The sequence below is a fragment of the Microcebus murinus genome, chromosome 4 (assembly GCF_040939455.1).
Source record: "Microcebus murinus isolate Inina chromosome 4, M.murinus_Inina_mat1.0, whole genome shotgun sequence".
Lineage (NCBI taxonomy): Eukaryota > Metazoa > Chordata > Mammalia > Primates > Cheirogaleidae > Microcebus > Microcebus murinus.
Window position 1 is genome coordinate 55,311,545 of NC_134107.1, and position 22,838 is coordinate 55,334,382.

At 34.4% G+C, this 22,838-nt stretch overlaps 2 protein-coding genes and 1 pseudogene across 2 annotated transcripts; all 3 read right to left on the reverse strand.

Moving 5' to 3' along the window:
• Positions 1–2,605: 2,605 nt before the first annotated feature.
• Positions 2,606–3,562, reverse strand: LOC105883394 (olfactory receptor 52N2). The gene has a single exon (XM_012786460.2). The coding sequence runs from the start codon at positions 3,560–3,562 to the stop codon at positions 2,606–2,608; it is 957 nt and encodes a 318-aa protein (XP_012641914.2).
• Positions 3,563–13,060: 9,498 nt separating this feature from the next.
• LOC105883332 (olfactory receptor 52N2-like) lies at positions 13,061–14,092 on the reverse strand. The gene has a single exon (XM_012786396.3). It carries the CDS (start codon positions 14,090–14,092, stop codon positions 13,061–13,063), a length of 1,032 nt encoding a protein of 343 aa, XP_012641850.3.
• Positions 14,093–21,279: 7,187 nt separating this feature from the next.
• On the reverse strand, positions 21,280–22,245 carry LOC105883393 (olfactory receptor 52N2-like; annotated as a pseudogene).
• Between the last annotated feature and the right edge of the window lie 593 nt (positions 22,246–22,838).

The window sequence follows — 22,838 nt, forward strand, 5'->3', positions numbered from 1 at the left end:
TTCACTGGTGAAATCTACCAATTATTTAAAGACCTAATACTAATCCTATTCAAACTATTCTAAAATATCTAGGAGGAGAGAATACTTCCAAACTCATTCTATGAGGCCAGTATAACCCCTATACCATTTGTTCTGCATTTTTAAAAAATAGAATATATCATCATTAACGATAGTCACCAAGTTATACAATACATCTCTTGAACTTATTCCTCCTATATAACTGTAAATATGTATTCTTTGACAAATATCTACCCATAGTGGTTTCTTATGATTCTTTCTATTTCTATGGTATCAGTGATAATGTCTTCTCTTTATATAATATTTTACTTACTTGAATCTTCTCTTATTTTTCACAGTCTAGTTAAAGATTTCTCAATTTTGTCTTTGAAAATCTCAGTTTCATTGATTTTTTATATTGTTTTTCTAGTCTCAACAAAAAGAACACTATAGGCAAATATCTTTGATAAACATAGATGCAAAAATTCTCAGCAAAATACTAGCAAACTAAATTCTACAACACATTGAAAAAATCATTTGTCATGATCAAGTGAAATTCATGCCAGAGATGCAAGGATGTTTCAACATACACAAATCAATAAATGTGATATATCCTATCAACAAATGAAGGGAAACGATATGATCATTTCTTTATAGGGGAAGACATAAGACATCTCCACAGGAATGCCTTGAGTTCTGAGGATCACCTGGGTTAGTGTACTGAGGAAGTGAGTAAAAACTGAGAAAATGGAGTTTCTATGGAAGAAAAGAAGAAAATTGGAGCTGGAAAAAGGAGAATGAAAAAGGACTTAAGAGACAGAGGTTATGATGGAAATCTTAGCAATTCAGATAGCCTCTGTCTACCTAACTAGTCACATTTTTTGTTTCTCTTTCTTTTTTACCTTTAAACATACGAAAATGTTTATGGGCCCAAACTTTCCATTCTTTGTTTAGACTTAATATTTTGCTTATATTGTTCATTTTTTCCCCAGATAATTCTCATCTTCTCTTTCTTGTAAAATACTCATACATATAATTCAAGATTCACCTCATATATAGTACTTTTCCTATAAAGTCCTTATTTACTAGCTCTAATAGATATCAATGATCATTCTCTCAGTTTTCATGAGTTTTGTAATAATCTCTGAAGTACAATTTCCTTGTTATCATTTTATAGTAATCATTTCATTGCATTTTATATCCTCTACTAGGCTGGGATTCACTAGCATTTTTGTATTCATTTATATTTCTTTGTGTATAACATATAGCCAGGCAGATAGAGGGTACCCAGAAAAACTTGTTGGCTGATATTGACAACATGTTTAAATGAAAGCTTATGCATACAAAACTGATATTTTATTGCCTATACAACTGGAAAGCTTTCTCATTAAACTGTAATGCTCATAATGACATCAGAGTTGAAACTAATAGCTCATAAAAATAATATCACATACAATTTATTAAATGGTTAACATATATCAGAAATTAAACTACATGACTTTTTAGGATTACAACATTTAATCAACCCAATATATCTTTGTTGTAAGTTTTCTTTTCCACATTTGAAAAAAAATATGAAAGAAAAGATTTAGATTATGTAGCCCGTCTAAATCTAGTGGCTAGAAATTAAAAGATAGAGTATTAAAATCTTGGGAATAACTGAATCTAAAACTCACATTATATTTTCCCCAACTCTTTCCTAATAATTTTTTGCTTCCTCCACCTGCATCCATTTTTTATTATCTCTTCTCTTCCTCTCATGTGTGTTTCTTGTCATTTATCCCTGACCAGAGTCTAGATTCTGAGTATCCTGAGGCCAGAAAGTATATTGTATTCGACTCTGCCTTTTTCTCATTAAATATAAGGTATGACTAACCATATTACTTAAATTAGTGTCTCAAAAAACTAATGACTGACTGAAGGAATAAATTATAATATATATTAGGAACTTAATGTTTTGCCTGCTCGGTTAATAACATGACAATTAGATTTTTTAGATCCATTTTAAACAGAGGTCCCAAAATGATAACATGGTTAAAACAGAACTCTTAGACATTCTTGAATAAAGTATAGAGTAATTTAAAGGATACTTAGTGAAAAATTAAAATTTGGAAATTTCATAAAACATACAAATCTAGTTGGTGTTAAAAATACTGGAAAGTATTATCATACAACACTGGGCCCATGTTACCCCATGGCAATGATGTGCTTGATCTGAGTGCAATTCTTCCTTTATGGAGAGGACATGCTTGTTCCATGTTGCTGTAACATTTTCTTCTTACACACAATGCATAGATTGTCACCAGGCCTACAGTCCTCATTTTATTACCTTACTGTTCTCACTAGACATATGAATATGTAAACCCTATAGAAAACATAAGGTTTTAAAAGAATTGGCATGCCATTTGTTTATTTTGTTTGCTCTACTTTGGCATATCTTTGCCCACAACAAAAACATTTCATAATATGTATTTGCAAAGACTTCAGAAAATGCATCTATTAGAGTGACTCAAGTTTGTAATGCCATTTCACTCACAGCTTTTATGAATTTCTTCCTCACTATTTTCTCCCCACTCAAATGATATATCTATTTTATTATTCATTAATCTTAGGTAAAGCCAACCTTGTCTCCAAGTAAAAATTTGATTACACTTTCCCGAATCTGCTTAGTCTTGACTCCATAAACAATTGGGTTCATGGTAGGAGGCAGTAGCAGATACAGGTTAGCCACAATGATATGTATGTGGTGGGGGATATTGTGTCCTCCAAAACGGTGAGTGAAAAAAGTGAAAAAAGCAGGGACATAGGTGATCACAATGGCACAGATATGAGATGTACAGGTGCTGAAGGCTTTGTGACGAGCATCTGCTGATGACAGGCTCACAACAGCCCTCAAGATCATAGTGTAAGATACAGAGATACAACACATGTCAAACACACCAATCAAGAGAGCAACCATTAGACCATAAATAGCATTGATTTTGAAATTGCCACAGGATACCTTGGCCACAGACATGTGGTCACAGTAGGTGTGGGAGATCAAGTTTCCCCGGCAATAGGGCAGGCGCTTGGTAAGGAAAGTGAATGGGATGATGAGCATCACACTCCTCAAGAGGGTGGCAAGACCAGCCTTGGTGATGACAGGGTTGGTGAGGATGGTGGCATAGCGTAAGGGGTAGCAGATGGCCACGTAGCGGTCCAGGGCCATGAGCATGAGCACCCCAGACTCCACACCAGTCAACATATGGACAAAAAACATCTGGGCCAGGCAGGCATTAAAGTCAATCTCCTTGAGGTTGAACCAGAATAGGCACAGCATATTGGGTACAGTGGTGGTGCACAAGGTGACGTCAGTGAAGGATAGTAAGGCCAAGAAGTAGTACATGGGCCGGTGCAGGGCCTCCTCATGGCTGATGAGGTAGATGAGGCCACAGTTTCCCAGGACAGCAATGATGTACATGAAGCAGAATGGCAGGGAGATCCAGACGTGTATGGCTTCCAGTCCAGGAACACCATTCAAGATAAAGAATCCCGGGCTCAGACTGGAGCTGTTGGCCCCGGACATAATGGCTGACAGGAGGAGGGCATTTTATACTCTTTAACAGTGACAGTTTCCTAGAGCAGAAATTAAATCAAAAGTGAGTAGAGGGCTTGGAAATCAAATGCAAAAAATAGTGACTTCTATGAGGCCCTTGAAATGAGAAGTGGTGATTAAATTACTTTGGAGTCACACTGTCTAGCTTCGTATTCCATCTCTAGTTTTCATCTAGCGTATGATATTGGCAAGTTGTTTATCCACTTTATACCTCAGTTTTCTCAGTGTAAAATAAGATAATTGCACCAAGCTCAGAAAGTTGTCAAGATTTTTCAATAAGATAATTTATATAATGTTCTGAAACTTTGCATTATATATCCTTAGCAGCAATCACCACTGACTACTATTATTATCATTTTCTATCTCAGTATATAGTATTTCAGGAAATCAAACTTGCCATAATTAATATATGTAAATTCAAATGGAGCTGCTCACCCTTGCTCCATCTCAAGTCCCAGTGTGTACTTCTGGGTGGAAGATAGTATGGGATGTTGAAAACTTCAACCATTCTGGGAGATGGTGAAGTAAACTTTAGAAAGTAAATTCTAGTTTCAAGATAGTAAAATATGTTCTCATGTTTTGTACAGAAAAAATATATAAATTTCTCTTAAATTTGGAATGAAATCCAGCGAAATATTTTCCTACTAAATCCCCACAAGGCTGCTAACTCTAGGTAACTGAGCAAGTGGCCACTGGAACTTCTCTATAAAGAGAACTGGTCTGTCTGAAAGGATGCCTTGGATATTTCTCCTGCTCCTCCTAGCCAGAGGGCACCAAAGCTACAAGACTCTAAGGAAAAAGCCCAGGTTATTATGATATCGGGAGAAGTAAAAATTTTTGGCACCTCTTAGCTATTTATTAAGTAAAACTGATCACTCATCACAGAAAACTCTCATATTCTCCCAAGGGTAAATACCATATAACAATTCACAGTCATGAAATCACACAGAGTCAGCCAGACAGACAACTTAGAGCCAGTTCTTTCTTCCTGACCTCAGTCAAAAGAAAAAGAAAATTCTCTCTACACCCTTCCTTCCAAATGATTCTCAAGGATGCACATGAATTCTGGTATTAGTGAGCTGTTTGCGAAACTAGAATAAATTTAATACAAGGAAAACTGATGGCTAAGTGTCTGCTCTCTCAAAATAAAATGAGGACAGACCTTTATTGCATGCTTATTATAGAGACCCCCGGCCTCTCAGACTCCACGGATTAAATCTTGTTTCCAACATTAACTAGCTAAGTAGACTGGAGCAAATGCCTTATTTGTACAATTTTCATGACTTTTAAAAGGAAGTGATTATACTATTAATATATGACATAGAGATGTTAAAATAAGTCTAAATGAAAATTAATCTTCAAATTGGCACCTGGTGCCAGTAAATAAACAATGCATGTTATGTATTATGATAATTATCAGATTATATAATAAAGCATAATTTAACACACATTTATTGATTATCTTCCACATACCAGGTACCATTCTAGCTTATACCAATACATTAGTGAATCAAACAATCAAAATTCTCTGCACTCATGGAGCTAATATTCCAATGGGGGTTGATTTCTGTATCCAAACTTAAAATAACATCATGGAAAATTTGTTATCATCTTCATTTTATAGATGAGGAAATGCAGATGCAGGGTGACTCAATAAAGTGCCTAAGGCTACAAAGATTTAAAACTAGTAGAGCCAAGATCCAAATCCAAGTTTATTTCACTTCAAAGCCATGTGTTTAATCAATCTATATCTGTTGCCCTAATTTCCTGACTCCAACCCTGAGGAATAATTGCATAAGCTGAGTACCATTAGTTTAAACAAGTCATGATGATATAGGAAGAAGCTAATTTTCAAGTGGGAGAAACAGAAAGCTTATGCTTAATTGCATCTTAGGGAAGAAATCAAACAAATATGTAAAGTTACAGAAAGTCAATGTCTAGCTAAGGGAGCTCTCTCCATAGAGAAAACATATCCGTGTGCTAGATATTTCTCTCTGGCCTTGTTTGCACAGATGCTGTATGGTAACTAGTAGGAGAATTGCATAGAATGATTTCTGTAGGGAAGCTTCTAGCAATTCCACTCAATGCCTTCTAGGATCAAGTCTAGTCTTGGGTTATTTTCCCTTTCTGCACAAAGACCATGCCCACAGGAATCAATTCTTTGTATAGATATTCATTAATTAAGGCCAAAAATGTGTTTTCCTCCCATTGGAACCCACTACTACATGGATTTCTCTATCTCCAATGAATTTTATGGTAGTTTAAAATTTATTTCGCAATTAGGGAAATGCCTCTTCTCTTCTTAGTCCCCAAATGAATGTTCATCTATGCTAGTTGGAGTCAAAAATAAATTCTAAGCTTTCCATCAACCACATCTCTAACACTTCTATTTCTTGGACTAAAAGCTTTTCATTTCAGAAAAATGAGTTTTTGAGAATTGCCCAAACTCACCTCAGTGTTTGCAAAGACCAGACTAGTATTCATGACTGAGAATCCTGAGCATAAAGAATTCTACAGCGAGCTGGTTGTGACATTACATGGCATTTCTGTGCCCTTTGAGGATTCTCTAGCCTAGAATGTCTATACCTGATTGGGTCTCCACATTTGGATGTCTCTAAGGGCTCTGGTTAGAAGAAAAATATCTCTTGATATTTTAAAGACTTTTTTTTTTAAAGGCGCATGTAGTTTCATTCTATGATTTTCACACTGTTTTACCCCAGACAATTCCTTTCCTGCTTCAAATGGAGTCTTAAAAGGAACTCTAACACATAAAAGAGATAAATCAGTGGCGGTTCTCATTAAGAGGGTGGGGTTAGGGGAAAGCACAATAACTCAACTTCCTTGTTCCTTAGAAGCCAATTTCTCTCCAGAATTCAATTAGTCAATTGTTGGTCTAGTCGTCCAAACATGTGGACTTTCTTTTTTCTTTTTATCTCAAATCCTTTTTCCCCCAAAGTATTACAGGGTACAGATATTTGTGGTTACATGAATTACTTTTATAATGCTTGAGTCATGGCTAGAGGTGTGCCCATAACCCAGATAGTGTTTATTGTACTGCTTAGATAGGATTTTGCCTGTCCCCTCCTCCCCCCTTCTTCCTGGTTGATGTCTGTTGAGTTTTACTTCCCTCTGTGCACATGTGTGCTCATTGGTTAGTTCCAATTAAATAATGAGTACCTGTGGTGACTTACTTTTTCATTACTTACATACTTCACTTAGAATAATGGTCTCTAGTTCATCCATATTGTTGCAAAAAGCATTACATCATCCATCTTCATGCCCGAGTAATATTCCAAGGTATACATATAGTACATTTTCTTAATCCACTCATGAATTGATGGGCATTTAGATTTATTTCTACATCTTTGCAATTGTGAATTGTGCTGTGATAAACATTCAAGTGCAAGTGTCTTTTTGATAAAATGATTTCTTTTGTCTTGGGTAAATACCTAGTAGTGGGATTGCTGGAGCAAATGGTAGGTCTACTTTTGTTCTTTGAGGTATCTCCATACTGTTTTCCATGGAGGTTATACAATTTGTAGTCCTACCAACAGTGGATAAGCATTCCTTTCTTTCTGCATCCACACCAGTATCTTTCGTTTTTGGATTTTAGTACAGGCCATTCTGATTGGGTAAGGTGATAGCTTATTGTGGTTTTAATTTGAATTTTCCTGATGATTAGTGATGTTGAACATTTTTTCATATGTTTTTTGGCCATTTGTCTATCTTCTTTTGAAAATTTCTGTTCATGTCTTTTGCCACTTTTTAATGAGGTAGTTTGATTTTTTTCTTGCTAATTTGCTTGTGCTCTTTGTAGATTCTTTTTTTTTTTCTATATACTTTCAGTTGGCCAATTAATTTCTTTCTATTTTATAGTAGAGACGGGATCTAGCTCTTGCTCGGGCTGGTTTCGAACTCCTGACCTCGGGATCAATCCTCCCGCCTCAGCCTCCCAGAGTGCTAGGATTACAGGTGTGGGCCAGTGCGCCCGGCCTTCTTTGTAGATTCTTATTAGTCCTTTATCGGATGTATAGCTTGGAGATATTTTTCCCATTTTGTGGATTGGCTATTCTATTAATTATTTCCTTGTCTGTGCAGGTTTTTTATTTTGTAATTTAATCAAGTCCTATTCATTTATTTTTGTTGTTTCTGTGATTGCTTTGGGGGTCTTCTTCATAAAGTCTTTTGCCTAAGTTGATATCTAGAAGAATTTTTCCAACACTTTCTTCTAGAATTCATATGGTTTCACGCTATACTTTTAAGTCCTTTCTCTATCTGGAATTAATTTTTGTAAGAAGTGAGGGATATAAATCCTGTTCAATTCTTCTACATGTGTCTATCTAATTTCCCTAGCACCATTTATTGAATAGGGATTCTTTTTCCTGGTGTATATTGTTGTCTGCTTTGTTGAAAATCAGTTGGCTGTGTGTGGATGGTTTTATATGTGAGTTCTCTGTTCTGTTCCGTTGGTCTATGTCTCTGCTTTTGTGCCAATACAATGCTGTTTTCATTAAGATCGCCTTGTAGCGTAGTTTGAAGTCTGGTAACGTGATGCCTCCTGATTTGTTCCTTTTGCTTAAGATTTCTTTGGCTATTCAGGATCTTTCCTGGTTCTACACAAAGCATAGGATTAGTTTTTCTAGATATGTGAAATATGACATTGGTATTTTGATGGAGATTGTGTTAAATCTCTAACTCACTTTGGGTAGTATTGGCATTTTAACAATGTTGATTCTACTGATCCATGCTATGATATGTTTTTCCACATGTTTGTATCATCTGAAGTTTCCTTCTTTAGTGTTTTGTAGTTTTCTTTGTAGAGATATTTTACCTACTTGGTTCAATATATTTATAGGTATTTTATTTTCTTTGTAGCAATTGTGAATGGTTTTGAGTTTTTGATTTGACACTCAGCTTGACTGTTACTGATGTATAGGAATGCTACTGATTTGTGTACTTTGATTTTGTAACCTGGGACTTTGCTGAATTTATGTATCAATTCCAGGAGTCTTTGGTGGAATCTTTGGGGTTTTCTTGGCAAAAGATCATGTCATCTGCAAAAAGCGATAGTTTGACCTCTTTCTCAATTTGGATACCCTTAATTTCTTTTTCTTGCCTTATTGCTTTGGCTAGGACTTCCAACATTTACCATCTGTTTAAGCAAGGATAAACCTACAAAAAATAAAGTAGTATCAAAGCTAAATATCTTCTCTTAGGTGCGGGTTCTGACCAAGAGTTATGATCACCTTAAGAATTATTATTTTTTCATTTATATTGATCATAATATCAATCTCCCCACCCTACCACTCATATATATGCATACATAGACACATATACATATAACATTATATATATATATATATATATAAAGTTGTATAAAAAATAGAGAGTGGGAGAGAGACACACACAGAGATCGAGAGACTTGCAAGTGGAAATGCAAGTAGAAAAAAGCCAATGAGTATAATAAATGGTGTTGGGTCAACTGGATATCCATATGAGAAAAATAAATCTTCATTCTTGAATCCTAGCATATATAACAATTAAAATATAGTTCATTGTAGCTTTCAATTAGAATGATAAGACAATATTTTAGGAGATAACATATGCTGATATATTCAAGACATTATCACTATAAAACTTTCCTTAGAAATTATATAAAAGCTAAGAATTTTTTTTGTTATTTTCCCTTGTTTTTACATTAACAAATTGATATAGATATTTAGAAAACAACTTATGAAATTGAAGATATACATGTAATTTTCCTACCAATTCTCCTTGCTCTGTCCCACAGAAAATTACTTAAGTTCACCAGTAATATTTACATCCATATTCATAACAGCAGGATTTTTATATTAAAAAATTAACAATAAAAATAGACTATAATAAAATCAGTAAATTTTGTTAATTAAAATGCAGCATTTTAAGATAACAAAAATAGAAGCCACCGATTGTAGGAAAATATATGCCAACATATGTAACTAATAAAGGAGTCTTACCCACAATATATAAAGAAATTCTATAGATAAAAAAAAAAAAAGAAAATTCATTAAAGAAATGGGCAAAAGTCTTGATCTGGCACTCAAAGAAAAAAATTAAAATGGCCAAGAACTTATGAAAGTGTGTTTCATCTTCTGCCATCAGGTCAATGAAAATTAAAAGTATGGATTTTGCAACACTGACAATATCAAGTGTTGGGAAGGATATGAAGTAACAGGAATTCTTATACACTTAGTGAGAGTTTAAATTGGCATGATCATCCTGTAGTATCCTCCATACTATATTCCAAAAGTTATCACTCTGTGATCCAGGAATTCCACTTTTGGGTATTAAATTAAGGAAATGTAAATGTGTGCTCCAAAAAACATATGCAAGAATGTTCATAGTAACATTATTTGTAAGACATCACCAAAATGTCCCTCGGGAGTATAATGAATAAATAAGTTGTACTATATCTATAAATTGGAGAATGTTTAAGGAATAAAAGTGATCAAACTAATGTTTTATATGACAACATAGATAATTTTAAGTACAACCATTGTCTTTTTTAAAGTTCGGTACAAATCAACCCACTCTTCTGAAATTTGGTGTTGCACCATAAGAATCTGCCCTTCCTCTCCTTTCTTCTTTTCTTCTTTCTCTCTCATCTCATCCCTTCACCCTCCTTTCTTCCCCTCTTCTCTCACTCCTCTTTACTATTCCTTTCTTTTCTTTTTCTTACATTTAACTTGCTATTTCTACGTGGACTGCATTTTCTTTTTCTCATTATTATAGTTCAAATGTTTTTAGGCTTTCTATGGGATTGACTCTTTTGAAATGCTGCTTCTTTGTATGTGGTATTTTTTTAAGCTTTCACACATGCATCAGTATTCAATTTTGATTTATTATTTTCTTGGCTTTAATATCATTTATGCTTCAGTCATTCTGAGTTCTGTTTTATTAATGCCAAGGGTATTTATGTTGCCTCTTTATTTGCGATCCTTTATCTTCGTTAAATGTATATACCCTGATGTATTCATCTTTCTCTTTTAATACTTACCTTCTATCTTATTGTTCACTATATTTCCCCCAGTATACTGAAGGTGGGCTTGTATGTTTGTGTAAGTATGGAGTATAAGAGAGATGCAACAAATGCCAGGGTGTTTGTTGAGTATTTTTACTACAGACAGAAAATAATAGATTATGTAGAGAAAGACAATAGCCAGAAAAAAATTTTGTAGGTTTCCATCTTTTTGGATGTGTTGCTTTGATGTTTCCTCAAATTATCACATTAATACATTTTTTTCTGTGCTGTTGGGCTGACAAGCTTAAATACTTTAGTTCCCATAAAGACTGAGCAGTGATTCCAGATTCTAGGCTTCATACTTTGTTCAAGTCTTAGACATAAACATAGACATAAATAACATTGAAGTCATATGATCAACTAGAGTTCTCAGTATAGGCTATAAGTTCTCACCTCCTATGTGTCTCCATAATTTCCCTTGTTATTTCTCAAACCTAATCTATTTTTGCCTTTAGTTTTACTCTTTATAATTTCAGAAATTTATTTAATCCAGTATTTCTACGTTTTTGGAATGCTGGGGAAGTATATATTCCTTTTTATTTTCAAACTTCCACCCTGACTGAGACCCCCCAAAATACCAACTTAACATGATCTAATACCACCCTAAATTATACTAGCATTTTTATTATGACATAATTTTAGGAAACGCCATATGCTATCTCATAGCATCAAAAATTTCTAGCAGGAGAATAGTATACACTTCCAATTACTTTCAATGATGTATTTAAACATTTATAAGTACACATTTCTCAACTACCAGAAGTGGTATAATGTTTGAATTGACACTACAATTCACAGAACTAAACAGAGTCTTATTTCAGCTAGATTTATTTAGTGTTACAGAAGGATGCAGATTATGAACATCAGTATTCAGTATCTTCAGGCTTGTTAGGAACTATGCAGTGACCCAAATACAACTTCTTAGCTGTTCCACATTTTGCTTCATGGAACATGGTTACAAGGGACAAGGTCAGCGATTCTGCAGGACTTTATTTGAACTATCATTATCTCTTTGGGGTCAAATTATAGGATAATATTTTCAGCTGTGTTGGTTGAGGTTGAAGAAAATATTTTGGCATTCATTTCCCTAAGTTACTTAAACTCAGTTTTAAAAATTTATGTCTATTCAAATAAATTGATATGTAATTTTCCTCTTTGTTAATAAAGAAGTGTTTGTATTTAATGTGAAATATTACAAGATTTTGAAGATATTCTGGGTATAAATCGAGTTGATTCTAGATTCAAGAGATAAAAGGCAGCACGTATTTGGGAAAAGATTATTCTCCACAGTTACTATTAAATTGTTCTAATGTGTCTCATGGAGTAACGATAATTGGGATCTCTAGCATATAGTTGGTGTGTCACTAGCTCATAAGAGTAGGAGAGATGCAATGTGAAGGCTTCAACTGAAGGCTAGAATGTTGGCGTATGGTAGTACATACACATAGCACCACAGATGCCAAACCAGGAAACAGAAAATCTATTTCTAATAAAAGGCTTGCAGTGGTCCACAGCTTCACATGGTGAATTGTACTCCCTTCTCTGTTCTCTCTTCACTTTTCCTACACCTTATCCCTTCTTTTACATGTCCATTACCCCTGTCACATCTTGCTCCTCTTTTTCTGATAGCCCATGGAACTGAGCTGTTTTCATTGTTCTCTCTTTCCAAACACAGACCTCCCTCACACCTGTCCAGAGTGAGTAGCAACTGGTAAATTCTGTGAAACCAGCCAACCCCAAATGTTTTAGGTTTTGCTGGTGAATCTCTTCCATTTCCCACCATTACCTTTGAATAATTTCTAAGACTTATTCTATTTCTCCTTCAAAACTCTCTTAGAATTACCCTTGAGGAATTGTTTTTTCTAGGTTTTCATGGCTCTATTATTTTGCTTATCTACCTATCTTTCATTTAGATCATATTGGTATGAATATGTGAATATTATTATCTTTGAAAATAGGAAATTAAAACAACTTACTTAGACATGAGATAGTTTTCATAACTGAAAGAAGCTGTGCAAAATTATGCAGTGAAAAGAATTGTGGGAATGAATGAGGTCACTAATGCAACCTTTATAGGTCTTTGGACACAGACCCTCAGACTTTTCTTAACGACTTTTCTTCAAGAACAGGTCTTCATAAGATGAGTAAATACATACTTTGTTTTTTCTATTGTAGATCCATCTCAGATTTGTTCAATATGAAAAACACATTATAAATCTACGTAATATAATTGTTCCAAAGACCCTTGAAATTCCATTGACGTGGAATGCTTTTTAAAAGAAAACTCCTAAAATTCAGTAGACTTGTTTCTTACTTATATGATTAATTTCTATCATTGATGAGGAATTCAGTTGATATAATAGCAGATAGTCAATTAATATTGCTTTCTGCCATGAGACCAATATGTTTTAATCTTGTACTTGAGTCTTCATTAAAATAGTCTTTGTCTTTTCTTGCTTTTGAATATTAAGTAATGAAACTATTTCATACCTGGGACACCTTTCCATTAAAATTAACTTGATCACTCCTTCCTGAATCTTCTTGGTCTTGACTCCATAAACAATGGGATTCAGAGTGGGAGGAAACATCAGATAGAGATTGGCAATAATGACATGGACATGGTGGGGAATGCTTTTCTCCCCAAAACGGTGAGTAAAAACGGTGAATAATGCTGGAACATATGCGATAACAATAGCACACATGTGGGAAGTACAGGTGCTGAAGGCTTTGTGACGAGCATCTGCTGATGACAAACTCACCACAGCCCGCAAGATCATAGAGTAAGAAACAGCAATACAAGTCATATCAAAAACCCCAATCAGAAGGGCTGTAAAAAGTCCATAAACAGCATTGACTTTGAAATTGCCACAGGATACCTTGGCCACAGACATGTGGTCACAGTAGGTGTGGGAGATCAAGTTTCCCCGGCAATAGGGCAGGCGCTTGGTAAGGAAAGTGACTGGGATGATGAGCATCACACTCCTCAAGAAGGTGGCAAGACCAGCCTTGGTGATGACAGGGTTGGTGAGGATGGTGGCATAGCGTAAGGGGTAGCAGATGGCCACGTAGCGGTCCAGGGCCATGAGCATGAGCACCCCTGACTCCATCACAGTCAACATATGGACAAAAAACATCTGGGCCAAGCAGGCATTAAAGTCAATCTCCTTGAGGTTGAACCAGAATAGGCACAGCATATTGGGTACAGTGGTGGTGCACAAGGTGACGTCAGTGAAGGACAGCAAGGCCAAGAAGTAGTACATGGGCTGGTGCAGGGCCTCCTCATGGCTGATGAGGTAGATGAGGCCACAGTTTCCCAGGACAGCAATGATGTACATGAAGCAGAATGGCAGGGAGATCCAGACATGTATGGCTTCCAGTCCAGGAACACCATTCAATATAAAGAATCCTGGAGTCAGACTGGAGCTGTTGGCCCCGGACATAATGGCTGACAGGAGGAGGGCATTTTATAGTCTTTAACAGCAATTACTATCTTCCTGGGAAAGGGAAAGGGTTAGAGACCAGATAAAAGGGACTGGTTTGGATAATATAACCCACAAATGCCATTAACCTTATTTTGATAACCAGGAATTTTATTCCAACTCTAGCAAGAGAGACTTTGAACTCTGGTTTCTAAAAGTCATTCACCAGTACAGTTTTACACTGCTCAATGTCCCAGTGCAAACTTTGTCCAGGTAACTGTTCTCAATTTCCACACTCCTCCCCGGCACCGTTCTTACTTTCTACCATATTTCAATAACAAATTGTAAGCTAGGCTACAACTGTCTTCTTTCTTTGCATAAACTATTTCTATTTGCTCCTCAGATTCTTCCCATGCTAATTGTACCTAAGTCCAGCACTAAAATCACATGGGTATATTTATAGGATCGCCCTATCTGACCAGTCCTTTTCTGCAATTTAACTTTCCAGTTTTAATAGTTACTCAAAGTTAGTACTTTTGTCCTGCCTTGATGATTACAAAAAGCTTATATTCTTTATGTGAAATTTGTCAGTAATTGCCGATATAACTTAAGCAAGATAACGAATTGTAGATACTCAAATATATGTGACTAAATGAATATTTGAGTTCATAAGGATTTGCTATGTCTGATACTCAAACTCTGATGCCAATTTTGTTTTTTATACCATGGAATTTTAAAGGGAGTCTTGACAGGAAACAGAAAAATATTTACATGTCTAAATCATTTCCAAGTTTTATGTAATTTTAGTAATGATTTTACTAGAGATTTGAATTCAATTAGATAGAAATTCTTTCCTTTTAATCTCTCTGCCTTTTTACTTTGTTGTTGTTGTTACTAATTCTCTATCCATTCTCAATACTAGATTTACACTCAGGAAGTCCTTGGAGTTCTTAGGATTACAGAGCAACTGTACTGCTTTAATTTAGTTATTAAAGCAGTACAGTTTAATAGGAAGGAAGATTAACTTCCTTGTTATAACTGGACAGGTAATCAGTACAAAAAATAGCATTGGATCTTTGGATTTCTATTTATCATAGAGGCAGTGGAAAGAATTGAGTGGTATTTGAAGGAATTTACAGCTTCAGGGGTGTTTTAGGAAAGTTGAAGTCTTCTAATGATTAAAATATTTCTTTTACTTGAAGAAAGAAAATGTTCCTTAAGTTCTGGAGTAGACCCAGGAAGCAAAGCCAATACCAAATATTTCTCACCGTCTACCAGAGCAAAAAAGATACTTGTAATATGATGACATGAATTACATGGCTGCGAAGCCATGAGGCATACATTTCTGTGACCTAGACATTCTAAAGAACATGCTATTGCCACTTCCACTGCCCAGAATACACAAGAAGGGAGAGAAATACAAAATCCTGCACATTTCAGAGGCTCATAGTCTCTGGTTCCTAGCTGACTGGATATTATATAAAAGATCCCTTCCTATATGAGAGGTCTCACAATACCTCTCCAATAATGTCCCTGGATGGAGAAACCATTATTTCATAGTCCTAGATAAGAGAAACCTCAAGATTAAAATTTCCAGTGTCCACTATCTTTTATGTTTACACCACAGTGAAATGAATGGGATGAAAGGAAAATGAGACTAAGTCCAATGGAAGCCATCCAGAAAGAATAAGAGCTATTACCTCTAAAGAAGTGAAAGAGAAATACATTTTCTCTTGCTTCTGCTGCCTTTTGTTAACTGTCCCTATATTCTAAGTTGTTGCATTTGTAGTCAACAGTGTTTTTGCATTTTCCCAAAATAGGTATTTATGAAAATTACCTGAACTCACCTCAGTAATAGGCATAATAAAAATCTCTATTCATGGAAGAGAATCTTTAGGAATTTTTTGAAATCTGGGACATCATCTTCTTACATAGGATTTTCAGTTTCCCTGGGGAATCTCTGGCATGATGTCCCAGGCTGATTGAGTCTCCACAATTAGGTGTCTCAGTGGGTTCTGTTTGAAAGAGAATGAACTCAGCACCTGGTGGTAATAGATATATATTTAGCAGTTTTTGAGTAGAAACTGGTAATAATAGATCTATATTTAGCAGCTTTTGAATAAAAAGAGAAATAAAAACAAAACTAAAAAGACATTAAAGTTTAATGTCTTTTCCAAAATGGGAAATGTGGCCACCAAGTCTGATGGTGATGAACATAATTTTTTAAAAAATGTTTTGTCTCTTGTGACAAAAGAAATATATTTTTAATGTAGAAAATCTGGAATCTGTAGAACAGTATATTATGAATTGGAAAATCAGTTGTAATCTTAACATAAACTTAACACAGAGGAATAGCCACTCCAAAATTTTCTGTATTTCATTCAGTTCTTTTATATTTATTATGTATAACATTCTGATTTTAAAAAAATAAATTTAAGATTATATGGAGTTTATACAATATTTCTTTAACTAGTATTTTGTGAACATTTTATCATGCTATTATGGATGCTTAGAAATAAAAATTTCAGTAGCTTTTTTCCATTTAATAGCAGTATCAAATTTAATTATGAATTTCATTACTCTTTTATATTTATATTTGTTTCAATTTTTTTCTATCAAAAATATTTGCTCTAAAAATATCCTAATCCAATTTGTTTTCATTACTAATTTTTCCTCTCTACATATAACTAGAAATAGTACCAAAATTTGTGCTGTCAAAAGGGATGGCAACTTTAATTATGTTGATAAATGTTGAAAAAAATCATCTCAGTAAAATTCGTGATGATTTTTGCTTTTATGCAAAGGGAGTGGACTATCCCTCTATCAGTACTGACTATTATATTCTCTCTTTCCCTGTTGTATTAGTGGGAATACTATCTCATTGGTGTTATAAATAAAATTAAAATTAACTTCACTAGCAGTAATTATGAACATTTTTTCAAGTGCTTTTGATTCATCATTTTTCTCATACCTTGATTATTCATCTACTTCCTTGTCTATCTTCAATGGAGGTATTAGTGTTTATTTATTATCTTAGGCATTTTCAATACTAAAATATAAACCATTTTCTGTTGTTATTTGCAAACATTTTTCAAGGTAATATTTGGCTTTAAATTTTATACTATGGTGGAAAGTGATTGTATTTTTTTTTTACCTTTCTTTTTGTTTACTAAAAACAAAAAAAGAAAATGAAATAAAACACAGAACACAAGTTTTCTATACTTAAATCCTTTTGTGTGAAGTGGTATGAAGTAGAATGTAAAGTTGCACTATTCCCATAAACTCATATTTCACCTTACTCCTCAGAAGTAAATGCGATTAAAGTCTAAAATCTAATGTATGTTTTGGCAGAATTTCTTTTATAAGCAGTTTAAAAATTTTAATGCATTACTTCTGCTGTTTTGTTTTGCTTTTGGCATTAACAATATTACATAAAAGAGTATAAAGATTCCCAGGCTGACTACTTGGAAAGACAACTTTCATTTAAATACAAAGATTAGTTTTGCTAAAAATAAGAAAATATACACAAAGTTATTTGACATTTAAATGAATGCAACTATTATGATAATACATCTGAGTCTCAGTATAAACCTTTTCCTTTTAGACCTAAAGATAAGAGAAATGAGGATTATATGAAATGATGGTTAGATTTAGAGTAGGGCTCTCAAACTGGAGACCTCAAACTGGTTATAGTCATCTACATCAAAACCTCCTAGGCAGCTTTTTAAGAACAGAGTTAATAGGGTGCCTTATAAGCTATCACTTTTGCTCATAAATATTTGTATTAAGTTTGGTTTAGGCTTTAACATAACTCATTCATTCTTTTTTCCAATTTTTGTAATGTAGTAAAATATACATAACAAAACTTACTATCTTAACCATTTTGAAGTATACAAATGTGCAACCATCACCACTATCCAACTCTAGAACTCTTTCATCGTGTAAATAGCTTTAAGTCTTTTTGAAAGACAAGCTGTATCTATAGTACTTTTTACTTTCTGGCAAAATAAAATTTTCATTTATTTATAGTAAGAAACAGCAGTCAAGGAAAAAGTGAGATAATATTCCGGTTATATTTTTGGCTTAATTTTGCACTTCTCTAAAACATAAAACGTGTTAGTAGAGACTTGTGAGAGGAAGTAGGTAGTGTGGATGCTTGCTATACTTTTTGTCCTCCTGCGTGTATTGTTTTGTTTAGTTGCTCCATTTTTTTTTTTCATCTCTGTACACCTACACATGTCGTCAATCTGTAATTGTTGACTGAATGGTTGGGGAGAATCTGTAGAAACAAAATAATTTTCACTACACTGGGTATTACTTTGCCATTTTTCTCCTCTTTCTTTCATTTGGGAATATTAATATGTCTTATAATTTGAAAGGTAATATGGCTTAACTAAACTAAAATCTTGGTGTGAGTTCTTTGATATCTTGGTTCTAGATCTAATCTAACTGCATGGGGTTGATATAGAAATATTGGGTCTTTTTCATCAAGGCTGCTGATTTCTGCCTCACAACCGCGAGACACAATTTGAAATGAAATATCTTCCACCATTTGTTCCAGTGCTCTCTTCTTCCCTCTGCTTCCCTCTTATTTCCTTTCTTCTCTCTCTTCCCCTCCTGCTCTCCCCTCTCTCTTTCCCTTTCCCCCATCCCATGAATACTGAGTAGAATTTTCTTCCATGGCAATCTACCTTATAATTACTGTAAGATTTTTAAATCCCTCAAAGATTCTGGTCTTCTGGCTCTAATTCGGTTGTGAGTCTTAGAGTCTTAGTTTTCAAAATTTTTTTCATGAAATTCATCTTTTAGTTTGTGATTAGAAGATGATAAAGTTAATTGGAGATTGTTATATACTTCAAATAAATTTTATTTATTATATTTTATTTATCCATATTTTTAAGCTTATGTTCTGATTTTACTTTTTTGCTGTTGTTGTTACTCCCCACACACATACGTGGGATAGGCCTATTAGCACTATTGTTTTAAAATTTTAATCTCAACCTTCTAAGATTCATTCAGTCTTGCTGATTGTGTAGCTCATATTCCTCATTTATATAATGCAGATAATTATATCTATCTCATAGTTTTGAAGTAAAAGTTCAGTGAAATAATATATGTAAAACATTATCTTACTACCTGACAAAAAGCTTATGTTTAAAAACGGCAATTTAACAAAAGTAATTTCTTGATGCTTGATAAATTTGGGTATGGCTTAAATGAAATTACTTGATAAATAAAATTTACCAAATGAAAAAACATAATTCCAAGATATAGCAACTTTACTATTGGTAAGCTTAATAAATTACATTATATAGAAGCCCTTTATAGTGTTAGCATGTTTTTTTTTTTTTAAAGAAACTCAGGTTTTACCTTGAAACATGAAAATTTTATTGCAAAAATACATAGTGTGATTAATATATTTTACAATCATTTGACCATAAATAACATAATATTAAAATATATCCTTTGGCTAGGCGCAGTTGCTCATGCCTGTAATCCTAGCATTTTGGGAGGCCTAGGCGGGAAGATCGCTTGAGGTCAGGAGTTCAAGGCCAGCCTGAGCAAGAGCAAGAGACATATTCCCCCCCCCCCCGTACCTCCCACCCCCGACTCTAAAAATAGGAAAAATGATCCGGGTATGGTGGTGGGTGCCTATAGTCCCAGCTACTCAGGAGACTGAGGCAGGAAGATTGCTTGAACCCAGGAGTTTGAGATTGCTCTGAGCTACATTGATGCCACAGCACTCTAGCCCAGGCAACAGAGTGGAACTCTGGCTTAAAAAAACAAAATATAGTAAAATAAAATAAAATGAATGCTTCATATTAGCAAATAAGAATTCAATTTGTATCAATATATTAATAACTAATACATACCTATTTATATTCATTTCCTGTTCATATTCTATTTATTACTTTAATTATCTCTTGAATTATGCTTATTCTTTCTCACTTCCCTTCAATCTTGCTGTTTCTGAATACCACATTTATCATTCCACTTCTATTTCTTTTTTCTCTGTTATTTCCAGAAATTTAAATAAGATAAGAGTCTTCCCTCAGTATCCGTGAAGAATTAGTTAAATGACACCTGCCCCATACCAAAATTTGTGGACGCTCAAGTCTCTTATATAAAATGGTATAGTATTTGCATATAACCTACAAACATCTTCCCATATACTTCGAATTAATTTTATATTACTTATAATACCAAATACAATGTAAATGCTATGCTAATATTTGTTATAACATATTTATTTGTAATTTTTACTGTTGTATTGTTATTTTTATTTTTTCAAATATTTTTGATTGGCAGTTGGTTGAATCTGAGGATGCAGAAGCCATGGATAAGTAGGGTCAACTGTTCTTTCTTCAATGTCTCCAGCCATTCTGCTTTTCATCTCTCTGCTTTAAAGTCAGATAAAACACTCAAGACCAGACATCCTTGATCGGCAAATATATAAATTTTTTTAAGTCTCCTTTCCTCTACTTCTCTCCTCTCTTCAAACTGCTGTCAAATAGTATCCATTATGTCTTTCAAAATTCTTTTTGACATTAACTCCAAAGAGTACTTCCCAGACTATAATGAACTCCAGTAACCATATTTACTCCAGCTTCATTTGTGTATGCATTGGTACATTCACATAAATCCAAATAATTCCCCAGGCAGCAGAATGTCAGAGGTAAGTGAATGGGCAAATATTTTTTTTCTACAGTTATACAAATTTCACATAAATGTGGATTAGAAAGGATGACAGAGAAGACCCTTCGAATTCAGTATATTCTGGGAAAGTGTTTCATGCTTCCCTGTAAAAATACATAGAACAATTTGTTTATGTACTTTCCCCAATCTTCCGGAGTCTCTCTAGGCTATCTGACATTTTTTAGTGTTTCTTGTACACTTCCCACAGTGCCTAGACCAAAGTGCACTGACCATCAACAGTTTACTTAAAGTTTGGTATTCTGTTTCATCTTGTGTGTTTATTCCATGAGTTCTAACTAAAGTTAAATTATGTGAAAAATAAAGTTTTTCATATTTTTTCTATTAAATTAAATATCCTGGATTGAACATTTTGTGATTATTTCATGATTTTTATGGCAGAATATTCACAGGTATTTTCTCCTGAGCTCATGGTTTTTGAATTTTACATTTACTCTCTTTCTCTATAACTTTCTTTATACTATTAATAAATTAAGAATTTTATAATCATTGATTTATCTTATATTCAAAATATCTTTCTTTCTAAAAAACAATTTTATCACTACTTCACGGATCTGTTTGGTTTTCACCCCATAGACAACTGGATTTAAGGTGGGAGGAAGCAACAGATACAGGTTGGCTATAAAAATGTGGACATGGTGAAGTATGCTGTGTCCCCCAAAACGGTGAGTGAAGAAGTTGAAGAAGGCTGGGACATAGGTGATGACAATAGTACATATGTGTGATGTACGGGTAATGAAGGCTTTATGACGAGCATCTGCAGATGACAAATTCACCACAGCACGGATAATCATGGTGTAAGACATGGAGATACAGAACATGTCAAACCCCCCAATCAATATGGCAGGTATGAGACCATAGATTGCATTAATGTTTATTTTGCCACAAGATAATTTGGCTACAGACATATGGTCACAATAGGTGTGGTAGATGAAGTTACCTCTGCAGTAGGGAAGACACTTGATTAGGAAAGTAAATGGGATCATGAGCAACACACTGTGAATGAAGGTGGCAAGCCCAATCTTGATAATCACAGTGTTGGTTAATCACAGGATGGTGGAATAGCATAGAGGGTAGCAAATGGCCATGTAGCGGTCTAGAGCCATAAGCATAAGGACACCAGACTCCATGCCTGTCAGCATGTGGATGAAAAACATCTGCACAAGACAGGCATTAAAGTCAATCTCCTTAAGGCTGAACCAAAAGATACATAACATATTGGGGACAAATGAAGTGCACCCAGTTACATATGTAAGGGATAGCAAGGCTAGGAAATAATACATGGGCTGGTGTAGAGCATCCTCATGGCTGATGAGATAGATAAGCCCACAGTTCCCTATGACAGCAATGATGTACATGAAGCAGAATGGCAGAGAGATCCAGATGTGTGAAGATTCCAGTCCAGGAATCCCCAGGATGAAGTATCTTGGTGGCAGGTTAGAGCTATTGGCCCCATGCATGATGATCAATTAGAAAACATGCTACTTTTTGTGCCAATAAAGTTGTCCTGTATAAGAATATAGTGAGATTATTTTAATCCACAGAAAAAAGATGAACAAGTGCTTCGAACAATATAAAAATAAAATTTAAAATTTCATCATTTTGTACCCAAACTATGTTTTTTGACCCTATTGAGTGGTCTTAGACCTACTACTGAATCAAAAGAATGCAAATATAGTGTAAACATAGCATCAAAGCCCCAACCTGGCTTGGTTTTATACTAGAAACTCTGTCTATATTTGCCTACTTATATTCCCAGGTCAGTCACTAATTTATTTTTCCCTCTAAATCAATTTCCAAATTATGGACTGTGTCCAAATAACACTGAATTTCTTAATTTTCCTTCTTCCAAGAAGTACTTTGAAATGTGTCTACTGGGTTATAGTCAATTAAATTGTGTGAGCGCCTATTTATTACACACTTCTACTATGAGTCTTGGCTTGATCTATATACAAGTGTAAACCTGGCAAATCTGTATTTTTCAAGTCAGAATAATCAAGGACAGAAGATGTGAGAGGCCAAAAAATTACATAATAAGTTGCACCTTACAAAG

Excerpts from the sequence above, each read along its gene's own strand:
- LOC105883394 (XM_012786460.2), bottom strand. The coding sequence starts at position 3,562 with ATGTCCGGGGCCAACAGCTCCAGTCTGAGCCCGGGATTCTTTATCTTG.
- LOC105883332 (XM_012786396.3), bottom strand. The coding sequence starts at position 14,092 with ATGTCCGGGGCCAACAGCTCCAGTCTGACTCCAGGATTCTTTATATTG.